The 14,256-nt window shown below is 52.3% G+C and overlaps 1 protein-coding gene across 1 annotated transcript in view; it reads left to right on the forward strand.

Annotated features, from left to right (window-relative positions):
* Positions 1 to 14,256, forward strand: part of LOC116871756 — a 21,378-nt gene continuing 7,122 nt past the window's right edge. The window contains exons 1-2 of the mRNA XM_032864576.1: positions 1 to 179; positions 13,001 to 13,812. Coding sequence (XP_032720467.1) covers positions 1 to 179; positions 13,001 to 13,812 — 991 coding nt within the window. The remainder of the gene's footprint in view (positions 180 to 13,000; positions 13,813 to 14,256) is intronic.

The raw sequence follows: 14,256 nt of genomic DNA on the forward strand, positions 1-14,256 counted from the left end.
ATGCCTGGAACCTGGCTGACCCTCAAACTGAAATTGGCCTTGTGCCCTGTGAACTCCCAGAAAGCATTTACTCAGGTTTCTTTGCAGCTTTGCTTCCCTGTCCAGGCCCAACAAGCACGGATCAGAATTAATCACATCCCAAGAAGCCAGCGTATCAGCCTAGAGGCCTACGTGGGCAGGTGAGAAAGAGGGGAGACTGACTTAAGCATTTGGTGGGTGAAGAGGGCATGGCTTAGGTCAACAGGAACCACATCCTGGGGGAGAACTCTGTACTAGAGACAGGTAGCATCGAAGGCCAAATCTTGTGGCCTAAGAGAGGGATAACCCAGTGAAGTTGGCATCCTTAGGAAGACCCTTGTCTACAATATGCATATTCGCTAATGTCCACCAGGCACTTATTGGAAGTCGGCCCATGTTCTAGATGCTTTATGTGTCTTCACTAATTCAATCTTCAAAAACAGACTAAGGAAATTATAGCACAGAGAAGGTAAATGATCTGACAAGCCAGCAAGTGGCAGAGCTGTGTCTCTTCCCCTAAGCTCCTCCACCTTTCAGAAGGGAGCATAGGGAGACTGAAAATGTTGGTTGGTGATGGTTACCTATCTGCCTGGTGGTCTCACCTCCCGCCACATCTCTCTTGCCCCTGCTTGGCTGCCCAACTCTTCCTACCACCAAACCCGGGGGTCCAATCATGTCCTTCTCCTTTTCCTCCAGTTATCAAAATCTTTCAAGAACTCAGTTCAAACCTCACCTCTTCCAGAAATCCCTCACAGACATCCCTGGTTGGAACAACTCTGTCCCTGGCTGGTGTGCTGAGATAGGATGTTCTTTCAGCATCGGCCATAATTCACTTGGCATTAGGTCACTTAGTGGATCTGGCTTCCTGGCAGCTTAAGCACAGAGATCGCTCAGTATGAGCCAACACCTGCCTGTGTCATGGGCAGGAGGTCATGGTAAGTGGGTCATTAGAAGGTCTTGAGGACCTCTCTCTTCACTGACTTGAAAAAACTTGGGCTTGGAAATCCATATAAATTCCATGTAAAAGACAAGAAGATAAAATGAAAATAGGATGTATGGGATTTTACTCTCAAAATCTATTTTTAAGGGGTGCCTGGGTGGCTCAGTTGGTTAAGCCTCTGCCTTCACCTCAGGTCATGATCCCAGGGTTTTGGGATAGAGCCCTGCTTCGGGCTCCATGTTCAGTGGGGAGCCTGCTTCTCTCTTTCCCTCTGCTACCCCCCCCCACCCCGCTTGTGCTCTCTTTCTCTCTCTGCCAGATGAATAAAAAATTTTTAAAAATCTTTAAAAAAATCTATTTTTAAAATTTTTTTTCTGGGGCGTCTGGGTGGCTCAGATGTTAAATGTCTGCTCAGGTCATGATCCCATGATCATGGGATCGAGCCCCACTTCAGGCTCCCTGCTCAGAGGGGAGCCTGCTTCTCCCTCTCCCACTCCCCCTGCTTGTGTTCCCTCTCTCACTCTCTCTCTGTCAAATAAATAAAAAAAATAATCTTAAAAAAATTTTTTTTTCTATATCCTCTGAAATAAAATAGCTTTGGCATAGCAGACATCTTACATGAATGAAGATGAGCCCTACTTCTTCACTGCATTAAATTTTAATGAGTTCATTCATTCATTCATTCATCAAACATTAAATGAATCTGGTTGCTCAAAGCTACATAAGTTGGCAAATATGTAAGACAGGGAATGAAGCAGCATAGTGTAGAGCTGAACTGTACAGACTCTGGCTGAAATGGCTACGTGTAAATCTCACTCTACCACTTATTAGACATACCACTTTATTATTTTTTTAATTTTTAAAGATTTTATTTATTTTTGCAAGAGAGCATGCGAGCACATGCGAGCCAAATGTGGGACTTGATCCCAGGACCCCAGGATCATGACCTGAGCAAAAGGCAGACACTTCACTGACTGAGGCGCCCAGGCATGCCACTTTAGGTAAAGAAGTCACTTAAACTCTCTGTGTATCTGCTTTCCCACCTATAAGATGGAAATTATAATTACGGTATCTATCAAGGTTGTGAGGATTAAATGAGCTAATGTGTACTAATAAATAGAATTATCTGTTTATATGTAATATATAAAGCAATCAGAAGTGTGCCTGCTATGTAGAAATGTTGGCTTTTAAGTCATTATTTGTCAGCATTATGTTAAAGTGTGTTTTTTTTTTTGTTTGTTTGTTTTTTAGAGAGGGGGGTGAGGGGCGGAGGGAGAGGGAGAGAGAGAATCTCAGGCAGGCTCCATGCCTAGTGCATAGCCTGACGCAGGGCTTGATCCCACAACCTTGAGATCATGACCTGAGCTGAAATCAAGAGTTGTATGCTTCACCAACTGAGCTATCCAGGTGCCCCTAAAATGTGTTCTAAGAGAGAATGAGAAAGGACCCCTTAGTCTAGAAAGATAAGGAGGAGGTCCTTGCTAGGTCAAGGAGGGGACAGGCATTCCAGGCAATAGGAACAGCACATGCAAAGCCTCAGATGTGTACACCAGCATGGCCAGATAGGGGAGCAGGGAGGTTGGGACCTAGTGTGTAGCTGAGGGCAGGCTGAGATGGGCAGGGGTCACACGTGCTGTGCACAAAGGTCTGACTCTCCCCTGTCAGGCCTTCGGACCTCCGTTCTGATAGTGATGGCGAGCCAGTTACAGATCAGTTGTGTGTCTGAGGCAGCTGGTTCTGGCAGCAGAGTGAGGGATGATACAAGACTGGAGGTGAGAACCCCTCCCCCAATTAGAAGCTCCCGGAGGGAGGTGGTAAGAGATACTGAAACCTTGGCAGTAAGCACTGAAAGGAGAGAATGCATGAGAAGGATGGAACAAGAATCACCCAGGGGACGGGCGACTGACTGGATAGTGTAGGGGAGGACAGACCTGGGGCGGCCCCTCAGCTCCACTCTCCAGGCTGTTCCGCCCATGTGGAGTTCCATGAGACCCAGGCACACATGCACTCTTAGAAGATAGTTGCTGTATCTTATTCATTTCTGTATCTACCCCCTCACCGTCCCCAGCCATCCCAGCACCTTGCTAGGCCCATGCTGTGTGCCCAGTGACTCCAGCTGAATTGGGTTTCATGGAATCCAAGCTTGCTCCCTGCCCAACCCCTAGGTTGGGTAATTGTGTCAAATGCAACCACTCTGCCTCACCATTCTCTGGATTGCTGCTGCGCTGCCCTGGAAGTGGCCAAGAGAAGCCCCCCACCCCACGTGAGGTCCTAGGCCAGCCTGTCTAGGACCCTGCTGTCAGGCCCAGAGGTGCCACATCAACCTTGGGACTGAGCCCTCTTCAAAGCCTTCCTACCTCTCTGTGGGAAGAGACTATGAGCCTAAGACCCCTGTAGCAACGGGAAGAATGGGTGGAATGGAGGCAAGGGCCTGCCAGTGAAAGCAATGAGATCAGCCTCACATCTTCCGGTCGGTCCCGCAAAACGATGGCTACTTGGAGACATCTGTTCACATAAGTGATGGAAACCTTACCCGCCCCGCCCCGGGCCCCCATTCCTGTCAGCCAGCCAAGCAAGGTGCTGCCCATAGAGAACCCACCACGCCTCAGCTACCCATAGAGTCATTCATCAGTAAGAGAAATTAAGACAAAAGAGCCTAGTTTAGGAGAAGTACAGAGGCAGCCAGAAGCCAACAATGGAGCACTGTCCTCACCCCACATTGCCCCGGAGGATCCTCCGTTGGCAAGGATGAGCTGGCTCACCTGAGAGAGGAAGGTGGCGAGGAGCCCATGTGGGCACCACGGCCTGCCCACGCATTCACTCATATTACCCATGTATACATCCACGTGTATGCACGTGTATGTATACACATGTCAGCATGTGTATGTGTGTGTGCGCGTGCGCGTGTTCGTGTGTGACCACGTCCCGTCCATGTGCGCATGCGTAATAAATCTATGCGCCGTGTGGCCCAGGGCAGGGGCATGGGGAGCAGAGGGTTGCATCTTTGCAAAGCTGCTGGTCTCTCTGTGGGCAGGTAGGTAGGACTGGGTTTGGGTGTGGTTGTGGGAACAGGAGCGGTATGTTTGTTGTGAGGGAGGATTTCTTCCCAGGTGTTTGTGAAGGAGGACGGGACAGATGAGGTGGGGCAGCCGTTCGAGGTGGGGCAGCCGTTCTTCCCGCAGAGGCCCTGGTTGTCCTTGTGCTTCCTGGGGTCACCTCCCAGGGTGGCTGCCTTTGCCCGAAGTGCCTCAGTATGATGCCCCAGGTGGGGCTAACTGCCTAGCAGGAAGGCACCATCTCTTAGAGACTCTGAGGAAGGATGAGCTCCATCTTGGGAAGTTGAAAGAGGTGCATTGGAAGGGGGGTTTGTGGGGGGGCAGAATTCACCCCACTCTTCCAGGGGTGGCTGACAAAAACAGCAGCCTTCCTGGCAGAGAGGCCCTGCCCTAGGGCGGGAGGGTTGCAGCATGAGGGAGGCTCTGTCTGTTCTGATAGCAGAGACATAGGGCCACTGCTCAATAGATCCCAAATGCTGTGGGGGCCTCAGGGGGCAGCATGTGAATTAGGTCACAGATGACTGGGAGAATATCAGAGGAAGAGGGGGAAGGGGCATTCCAAGAGGCAGAGAAACCCGAGCAAGCGAGCAAGCGCAAGCGAAGCCACTGAGGCGGGGAAATGCTGGGTACATTCGAGAAAGCAAGAAAACAAGAGCTGAAGGAAATGTAAATCTCTTCTGGAGGCTGCCTTCCTCCTGGATATGGGAGAAAACTGGGGCCCAGAGAAAGGACGTGCTTCTAAGACCTAGAAGCAGAAATGAGGTCTCCTGACTTCCAGGTCAGTGCTCTTTCTGCTACTCCAGAAAGCCTGCAGGGAAGAAAACCAGGGAGTGTCAGGCTGCTGATTTTGCTTCCTTCGCTTTCTCATCCCCAGTAGGGAGGCCCTGTTCTTCGCCTCCCTCTGTCAGCAGCTTGCTGTGTGATATAGCACAAGTCACTTTGCCTCTCTGAGCCCTTGATCTCCAACGTCAAGGGGGTGAAAGGACTTGCCTCAGCTGGGAATGCTACCTGTCACTCCCTGTGGACTGACGTTTATCTTAGTCATCCTCCTTTCTTCAGTGCTGAGCAGAAGCTCAAGTAAGTGTTTGTTTTTGTGTTGTTTTTTTTTTAATTTTACTTATTTATTTGACAGAGAGAGACACAGCGAGAGAGGGAACACAAGCAGGGTGAGTGGGAGAGGGAGAAGCAGGCTCCCCGCAGAGCAGGGAGCCCAAAGCAGAGTTCAATCCCAGGACCCTGGGATCATGACCTGAGCCAAAGGCAGATGCTTAACAATGGAGCCACCCAGGCGCCCCTCAAATCATTGTTTTTAAATGAAGGAAGGAAAGAATGATGAGCTCCATGACTCTGGTACCACCCTACCTTGAGAGCCTCAGCCTCTCCCTGGGCAGGACATAGAGTGAAGGAGGCAAAAGACTGTGGAAGGGAGAACAAGAGAGATAAATAATCTGGCCACACGGAGGCCCTGACTTCTCCCTGTCCCTGGGCGGCTGCCCTTGAGAGAGCCCTTCCTTGCAGCCTTGGCCTTGCTGAAAACTGCTGTAGTGAGGGGGCTGGGGGAGGGGCAAGGACCTCATGCAAAATAAGGGGCTGGATGGACCCAGGAGGAACCCTGGCAGGCCTCTCCCTCACTCCTGCTCTCTCCACTCTGTCTGCTCTGAGAAGTGTCCCCAGACCTCCTGTTCCAATCCTGAGAGGTTGGGCTGGCCCTGGAATCTACAGTTTCCCATGCCAGTGATTCCTTGTTTTTTTTTTTTTCAAATAGAAATAACCCTTCTATTTTGAGGCCCCCCTTTTCATGTTAAAGATTGTATTGCCCATTTCCCTCTTCTATGATAGCAGCTGTATTTCTTACAACCTTCTAAAACACAAATATGCGTGCATACACAAAACCAACCTGTGGTGTAGAAATCAGATAGAGCTTGCCCCCCCCCCGGGGGGTTGGGGACTGGCTAGGAGGGGGAACAAGAGAATACAGGGGTATGGAAAATGTTCAAAATCTTGATTTAGATGATGGTTGCTCAGGTCTACACACTTGTCAAAGTTCATCAAGCTGTAAACTTAAGATTTGTACTCTTACTGTATGTAGATTATTCCTCAATAAAGTAATGCTAGCACCTAAAGGACACATATTCTGGCTGGTTTAGTCAGTAGATCATGGGACTCTTGATTTCAGGGTGTTGAGCTCAAGCCCCACATTGGGTGTGAAGCCTACTTAAAAAAAATTTTTTTTAATTAAAAGACACAGATACAGAGAAATATGTAAAACAGACCTGCTCAGTTTAATGAATTATAAAGCAAGCACCCGTGTGAACATCACCCAGAATGCTTGGAACCCCCATGTAGTCCACAGTGCTGACTGGAACCAAGTGGCACCCCTTGGGCCCCAGCACCCACAGATTGGGCATCTTGGCTGCACATACTGTGCACTTCCTGCTCCCCAGACACAGAGACAGAGATGGGGTGGAACCCATGAGTTTTGGAACCTAGAATTTCCCATCAGTGCAACCCCAAGCTTGACTACAGCTCCCGTTCTGGTGAGCTGAAGGAACAGAAAACACACCCATTTCCCCTTTCTGGGAGGGGGGTTTCCGCACTGGCCTCCCCAGGCCAAATCTTGGCTGGGGGATGGGGGATGTCCCCAGTGAAAGTCAAGGAGAAATGTGCCTTCCCTACATCCATGCTAAAAATAATCCCAGGCAGTGCTGCTGCCACCGAGCAGCAGGAAGGACAGAACCATGTTTTGCTTTAAACCTAGAAGCAGCTCAGCAGTTGGGGGCGAGGGAGGGGTGGGAGAAGGAGGCTGGGGATCTGAGAACCCTGGCAGTGCTCTCCCCACCCGCATCTCCCAGCTGCAGCTGGTCCTCTCAGGGGTGCCTGGAAGGGGGTTGTGAGTGTGAATTGTGTGAGAGTGTGTGTGTGTGTGTGTGTGTGTGTGTGTGTGTGTGTGCGTGCGCGCGCTGACAGGGCCTTCCAGCAGAGCAGGAAGCTGGGGAAGGTTGGAGATGGATGGGGAGGGGTCTCTCTCCTGCTAACTGGAACATGTAGGCTGAAAGGGCAGGAGTCACGTACTCCACGGGGTCCCAACCTCGTCTGAGAAGAGCTCTGTCCTAGCAGCCCACACCCAGCTGCCTCTGCGGGGGGTGGGGTGGGCCTGTCCTCCTGCCGGTGTGGCGCCTGCCCCTTAGGGGCTCCTGGCACACACAGGGCTGAGGACTGTCACTTCCCAGTCCCCGGCTCTTTCTGGCTTCTGCTCTGCCCAAAGAGATGGGGAGGTCCTCAAGGGCGGGTGCGGTCCAGTGGCGAGGAATTTCCCTGGAAACGGGAAGTACAAGAAGTGTCAGTGTGGGATCCCAGCTCAAGGAGTAAGCGGCTGAGCACAGGCTAAGGGCACCCCTGGCTCCCCTCTCCTGCTCTCCCACTGACCACAGCTCCCCTGGCTGTCTGAGGCATCAGAGGCTTCACGTGGCCACGGGACCATTCGACAGGTGACCTCAGTTTCCAAAGGTAACAATAAAAAACTATCATGAATTGAATGAAATGAATGTGTGTCGTGTTCCAGGCTTTGTACTGCCTTACATGGATTATCTTATTTAATCCTCTCAGCAAGCCTGTGTTACTGAAATTATTACTCTGCCTATTTACAGATGATGACCCTGAAGCTTATGGTGATGAAGTGCTTGTCCTAGGATCCCACTGGTAGTACATGGCGGAGACAGGGCTCAAAGTCGTGATTTGGAATAGAGAATGCCCATGATGAACGTCCAGAGAACAATGAGACAAATTTTTGGAAACTGGACGGTTACTGTACTTGATACTTTGGTTAAAACACACACACACACACACACACACACACACACACACAGTGGCTTTAGAGACAAAATTTTTACCACCAGTTATGCCTTGGCCAAGAAATGTAACCATTCTGAGCCTCAGTCTCAATCTCTACAAAATGGGTACAATAATCCTTGCATAGAATTGCTGTAGAGTAATAAAGTTGAACCCAGCATTTTTTCTAAACCTGGAAAACTCTAAGCTCCTTACTGCCTCAGGGCCTTTGCATGTGCTGTTTCCTGTGCCTGGAATCTTCAGCCCCAGATGTTCACATACCAGTTTGTTCTTGTCATCTCAGTCTCAGCTCAAATGTAACCTTCTTTAGCGCAGCCTTCCCTGACTACCCAAACTACCCCATTACCCCCAACAGCAGCACTCTGTTTTTACAATCTGAAATTATCTTGCTAATTTATTTGTTTCATTTGTTTTTCTGTTTATGGCCTATCCTCCCTTTCCAGCTGCCAAGGATGTAAGTTTCTTGAGAGCTGGGATCTCTGTAGGGTTTAAGGACCCATTCCTAATGCTCAAAGCAGCGCCTGGCAAACATCAGAGCTTCCTAAATATTTATGAATGAATGAATGAATGAATGAATGATTGTGCTTTAAAACCAACATTATTCTGTCTGTCAAATAAATAAATTAAATTAAATTAAATTTTAAAACCAGCATTATTTTCCAGTGTCTGACTCTCTCACAGGCCTCACTAAGCCAAAGGGCAGTAAATGTGGGGTGGTTTTTTTTTTAAAGGTTTTATTTATTTATTTGACAGAAAGAGACACAGCGAGAGAGGGAACACAAGCAGGGGGAGTAGGAGAGGGAGAAGCAGCCTTCCCACTGAGCAGGGAGCCCAATGCCATGCGGGGTTTGATCCCAGGACCCTGGGATCATGACCTGAGGCAAAAGCAGACAGACGCTTAACGACTGAGCCACCCAGGCTCCCCAGTAAATGTGGGTTACTGAGGGCTCGAGAGAGGGTTTTGGGCCTGGCCCAGGCCCAGCTCTGGAGCTCCCAGGCTGCAGGGAGCCATGAGGCTGCTTGGGCTTCTGGCTGCTCCAGGATAAAGGTCAACCCTTTTACTGGAACATGAGGTTCTGCACCATCTGGGCCTGCCTGTCTCTGGCCTCGTCTCCCTGGGTTCCCCAACCTGCACTCCATGTCCAGGCCAGACCAAACAACTCAAAGTGCCCACTGGAAAACACAGTCTGCTTCACACCAGTGTACCTTTATAGACACTACTTCTACCTGGAACATCCTGCACCCTGGCTCTGCCTGGCTAACTCCTCTCAGATCAGAGGGGTCCTCCCTGACCCCTCTGGACACACCCAGTCCCCAACTTCCCAGGCAGTGTAATGATGTATTTTTGTTCAGCTTCCCAAGTAGCCCAGAGATCTCTTGAGGGCAGTGACTAGGTTTGGTGCACCCCAGGATGAAGCACGGTGCCCGGTGCATACAGTAGGCGATTAATAGATGCTCAGACACAGCTTTTAGACTTTGGGTCCTGAGGAAATAACCCAATTCCTGGAACACACAGTAGGTGCTCATTAAGTACCTCATTAATGCATGAAGCTCAGCAGTCTGACACTGGCAGAAGGTGGAGGAAAGGGGTAAGGTAGGGTTAGGAATGGCTTCCTTGGAAACAAGTCGGTGTCAGAGGGGACCCTAGGACACTTCCCGGAGAATGAACACGTAAACAACAAAAATGAAAAGCAAACACAGATGGATGGAGGCATATAAACAGGGCTCTCAGCAAAGACAGAGAGAAGGATGAAAGAGGAAGAACTGGGCTCCGAGGGGACAAAATGTGCCCATGAGAGCCGCAGAAGACAGGAAGCCAGAGACTGGGACAGGCCGACTCACTACAGGATGTCTGGTGCACTTGCTTCAGCCTCTGGGGGTAGATAAGGGTGGTGCGGGCAATGTGGTGCTCTGGTCCCTTCCCCCGGTGGTAGGGCTGGATGAAAGGACACATGTCACGAGATTTTGGGGACATCTTGAGAAACTCTTCCTCTCTTAGCTCAGAAGAGGCCCTGTGTTATGAAACACGGCACCCAAGATATCACAGTCACAAACCTAGCTTCTTGCCCTTGGGTGAGCAACTGAGCCGCTCTTGCCTGTTTGCCCATCAGGAAGGCAAGTACTATTCTTTCTTTAGAGGAACGTTAAGATCACACTGAGTTAGGACATGTCAGGGAAATGTACACAGTCCAATACAAATGCCAGGGATTGACCTAACAGTGGTGATTTCTCCTGAAGTCCAGCTGTGCATGGGTCCTAAGGGAGGAACCTAAGTTCACATGCCCCTATGTCACCGAGTGCTGCAGACAGACCCAAGTTCAGAGACTCAGCCTCTGGTTTTTTGGATTTGATACCAGATCAATACGACAAGGCAAAGTTTATTCCCAGGTGAGGGGATGAGTGGTGGTGGCATGCATGCCAGCTGGCTGAGAGACAACTAAGGATGCCCTCAGCCAACAAACCTGACCATCCAGCCCCACCACTGAGTGTCCTCTGGGGCCTCTACACTTCAGCCTGTCAAATGGGCTGAAAACAGTTTTCTGGCTATCAGATTATACCGCAAGCCGTATGAACTCCAAGGAGGCAGAGTTCCTGGAATCATTTGAGGACGAAGGGAATAAGACTCTGAGAAATGGAGGCCTGAGAAATGGAGGATTTACAATTTAGACACATGATCTAAGCAATCTGGCAGAACAGAAATACTGGCACTGATGGTAGAATTAAACGTGAATCCTAGTTCTGTCACTTCTCTGAGCCTCAGTTTCCTTAAGTGTCAAAGGAGGCTAACAATAGCATCCACCTCCCAGAGCTGTTGCAAAGAGTAAATGAGCTTGTGTGTATAAAGCCCAGAGCCCAACGCTTGGTCCTCGGTAGCAATCGATATTCGCTATTATTGTGAATAATAATATCACAGGCTACCGGGGGAGGAAGGCCAGATCAATCTCTGAACATTGAAGCCACTTTGAGGAAGTTAAACTGGTCATGACTCAGAAAATCATTAAGTCACCAAGTGTCAAATTCCATTTTGCAGCTTCTATTAGGAATGTGTGATTCCTGGTGGTGGGGGGGGATTCCAATCTCCCGCCCACCCCAACTCTGCCGTGTTCTCTATGACTGATGGGGGAGGATCATGGATTAAGAGGTCTGCCAAGCTTTTGGGGAGGCAACATAAATAGAGTCTGTTGCTCATTTGTCCAGCCAGGCTCAAGAATATTTCTGAAGTGCTTGGGTAAACAAGAGGGGCAAGGAACGGAGGATCAACCTCAAGGCCCCAGAGAACCATCAGACCCAAACTGGAGGGTCCATGACCTCGGAGGCTGTTGCAGGGCTGGGTGATAGAAGAGAGAACAGGGACTGGGGCTTTTACCCTTTTGGAGTCCGACTTCTGTCTTCCAGGGTGTTCTCTGCACCCCACTCCACCCTCTCACAAAAGTTTAGAACCCAAGGACTGACTCATGGTGGGGTGCAGGGCCCAGGTGGGAGGTGGGCAGATGAGAGCAGGGGTGACTGACTGCCAGCAGGATGCCACAGCTGAAGAAGGAAGTATAAATATAAAGCAGCCGGTGTTGGACTGGACAGAGGCCATATGAAACACACGGTACATTCCGGCCCCAGCGTAACAAACTGTACCAGCCTTTTGGAGAGCTGGGAGCCCTGTGGAGGGGAGGGAAGAGAAGCAGAGGTTCCTTCGAGGTTGGCCCTGCCTCCTCCTCCCCCACTTCTCCCACAGCTCGGGCACCACAGGGAAAGTCCCGATGTTCCTTTTGCAACCACAGGAAACCTACTATCCCGGCTCACACTCTGTACCCAGTGTTCCTCTCAGCAGCTCCAGACAGGGAGGGAGCCGTGAGTGGGGGAGGGTGAGAGGGCTGGCGGCGGGGGTGGGGGGGTGGGGAGGTGGGGAGGGTGGATGTAGGCAGCCACAGCAGCCCAGGTAACACAGGGAGGTGGCCATCATCACTGGGAACACTAACTCACAGAGTCCCAGCCTGTAAGCCTAAGTGCTGCAAGGAAGGTCCAGATGGCAGTGAGGTGTAGGGAAGGGAGTGTCTTGCCCAAGATCACACAGGCAGCTGTTCACCGGGGTGGGACCAGAGTGCATCCAGAGCTGGGCAGTGCTGGGCAGCTCTCTTGGGTGTACTGTGCAGGCGTGGCAGGCCAGGGAACAGGCAGTGCCCGGGAATGGAGGGTGGGGAGCTCAGATCCCAGGATGCCTCTGTGCTCTGGTTACCTCTGGGCAAGTCTGGCTTGGGCACCAGCCCCTCCACTCCTTCCAAACCTACCCTCCTCCCCCCATCGAAATATTAGAGATAATGCATGGAAAGTGGCTAGCACGGAGGCTGGCTTATGGTGATGTCAACCAGCATGAGTCACCTCCACGCCTCGTCTCTCCTCCTCCGCACACGCAGCTCAAGGCCTAGAACCTCCTGGGATCTTTCTCCCATATCACCACCTCCTTCCTGAGTCCCTATAGCTCTTAACGTTTGGTACTCACCACCTGCTGCCTTGGGTTATTATTTAACCTCACGAGCTCTGTGTTTGTCTCTTCCACTGGTCTGCAATCTGCCCAAGGGCAGGAAATCATTTCAATACACCCAACATTTACTGAACATCAACTCCAGTGCCAAGCTTGGCCTGTGGGGGATGAGCTCAAGTGATGGGGGGAGGCCTCGAAAAGGCAGACTTTGTTTCTGCCTCAAGGACCTCAAGGACTTTTTGATCTGGTTAGAAGAACAAGATTAGTAAACAGATCACTAGAATATGAGGCCACAGGCTGTGCCGCGAGAAAGGTACAGACTGAATATGCTGGGCATTCAGAGGGGAGAGGAATCAGATCTGGCTGGCGCTGTTTCAAGCAGGCTTTAAGGGTTGGGGCTTAAGGATGGGTAGACTAGGAGGATGGGCACTCGGGGCAGGAGAAATGGCACAGCACTCTGCCGAGGTGGGAAGGAGGGAGATGAAAGGGCTCTCGGAACTGTGTCTTCAACTTTCTAATGACGTCCTTAGCAGGACCTCACAGAGCCTTCCATATGGTAGGTGCTCGGGAGACAAGCCCTTTGTCCCCGGCTCGGTTTGGAGACGTGGAACCTTCAGGAACTGCACTCGATGACGTCCTTCTGTAGACGGATGGGTAAAGAGAAAACGTGGCTCTGAGTAAATCCGGGTTTGGGGCTGGAACAAAGGGAGGGGTCAGGATCCAGTTTGGGGTCCTCTCCTCCACCTCGCCGTCCACTCCCGGGCTCTTCGTACTCCTGGCGTCCCGCCAGGGGTTTCCCAAGCTGTCCCAGAGGGCCGGGCTTGGTTCGCCAGCCCCTGGGAATCCCTGGAGTCTCCAGGCTGGTGTGAAGAGCGGTCGGGGAAGGGGTCCGAGGCACGAGGAGGCTCCTCCGGGGGATCGCGCGCATTGGCCCCCTCCAGCGGGCTTCCGTTGTCACGTGACCGCGTCCCAGGTTTTCCAAGTGTGGGGCTGGCGCGTTCGCCGCTCTCCTCCAGACCGTACCGAGCGCTGGTGGGGCTCGGGCGGCAGCTCGGGCTGCTCCTTTTCCCTCGGGGAGCTACCAGCACCTGCCTACCCCCACAACTGTGCTACTTGGGCCCCGCACACGCCTGCGCTGCTACAGCGGGGTGCAGGTGGGGGATGGAGAGGTCTGAGTGCTGTAAGGCTGGAGGGCTCTCCCTACCCCCACTCCCGGCAGGGCGCGCGTCCCCGGGGCTCCGCACCGGCCCTCGGCCGCCCCTGGCCGGGCCCCAGCGCGCACTTGCAGGGCTGCGGCGGCGGCGAGACCGCGTCGGCGGGGAGGCTGCGCGCCGAGCGCAAGCCGCGAGCACAAACAGGGCGAGGAGGCTGGTGTGAGCGCCTGGGCCCGGTGCCAGCGCGCCGGGGCTGGAACACAATGTCCCGAGCGGGCGGGCGAGCGGGGAGCGAGAACAGCCTGACTCAGCAGCTGGGTAAGTGGGTGTGCTCGCTCACCAGATCAACCGCTCTTGCAGCCTGCGGTCAGCGACGACCCGACTCTCGGAGGCTCCCTCGAACTGGGGGTGGGGGGGTTGGAGGGGGAAGGCGGGCGCACAGCCGGCTCCCCGGCTCCCGCTCCTGCCTGCCGCGCGGGACCTCCACGTGGCCCGTTTGCGCATCCCTCTGCCTGGTCGCCCCTGCGTTTCCAGTATCACAGGGCCCCCAGCCCGAGCGGAGCAGGCTCGGCTCCCCCTACCCCCCGCCCTGGGGAGAGGCGCTCTCCTCGTGCCACCGGGCAGGTGTGGTCTGGGCTACAGCTTCGGTGTCCCAACTACCGTTTCAAAGCCCATCACTCTGGGAGACCTCTGGAGGTCTTGGTATGGGGGATGGAACTCATCATCCTGCAGGTGGGGGTAGATATTTGTCCTAGGGTGGTG

The sequence above is a fragment of the Lontra canadensis genome, unplaced genomic scaffold, assembly GCF_010015895.1.
Source record: "Lontra canadensis isolate GAN:19392208 unplaced genomic scaffold, GSC_riverotter_1.0 scaffold27, whole genome shotgun sequence".
Lineage (NCBI taxonomy): Eukaryota > Metazoa > Chordata > Mammalia > Carnivora > Mustelidae > Lontra > Lontra canadensis.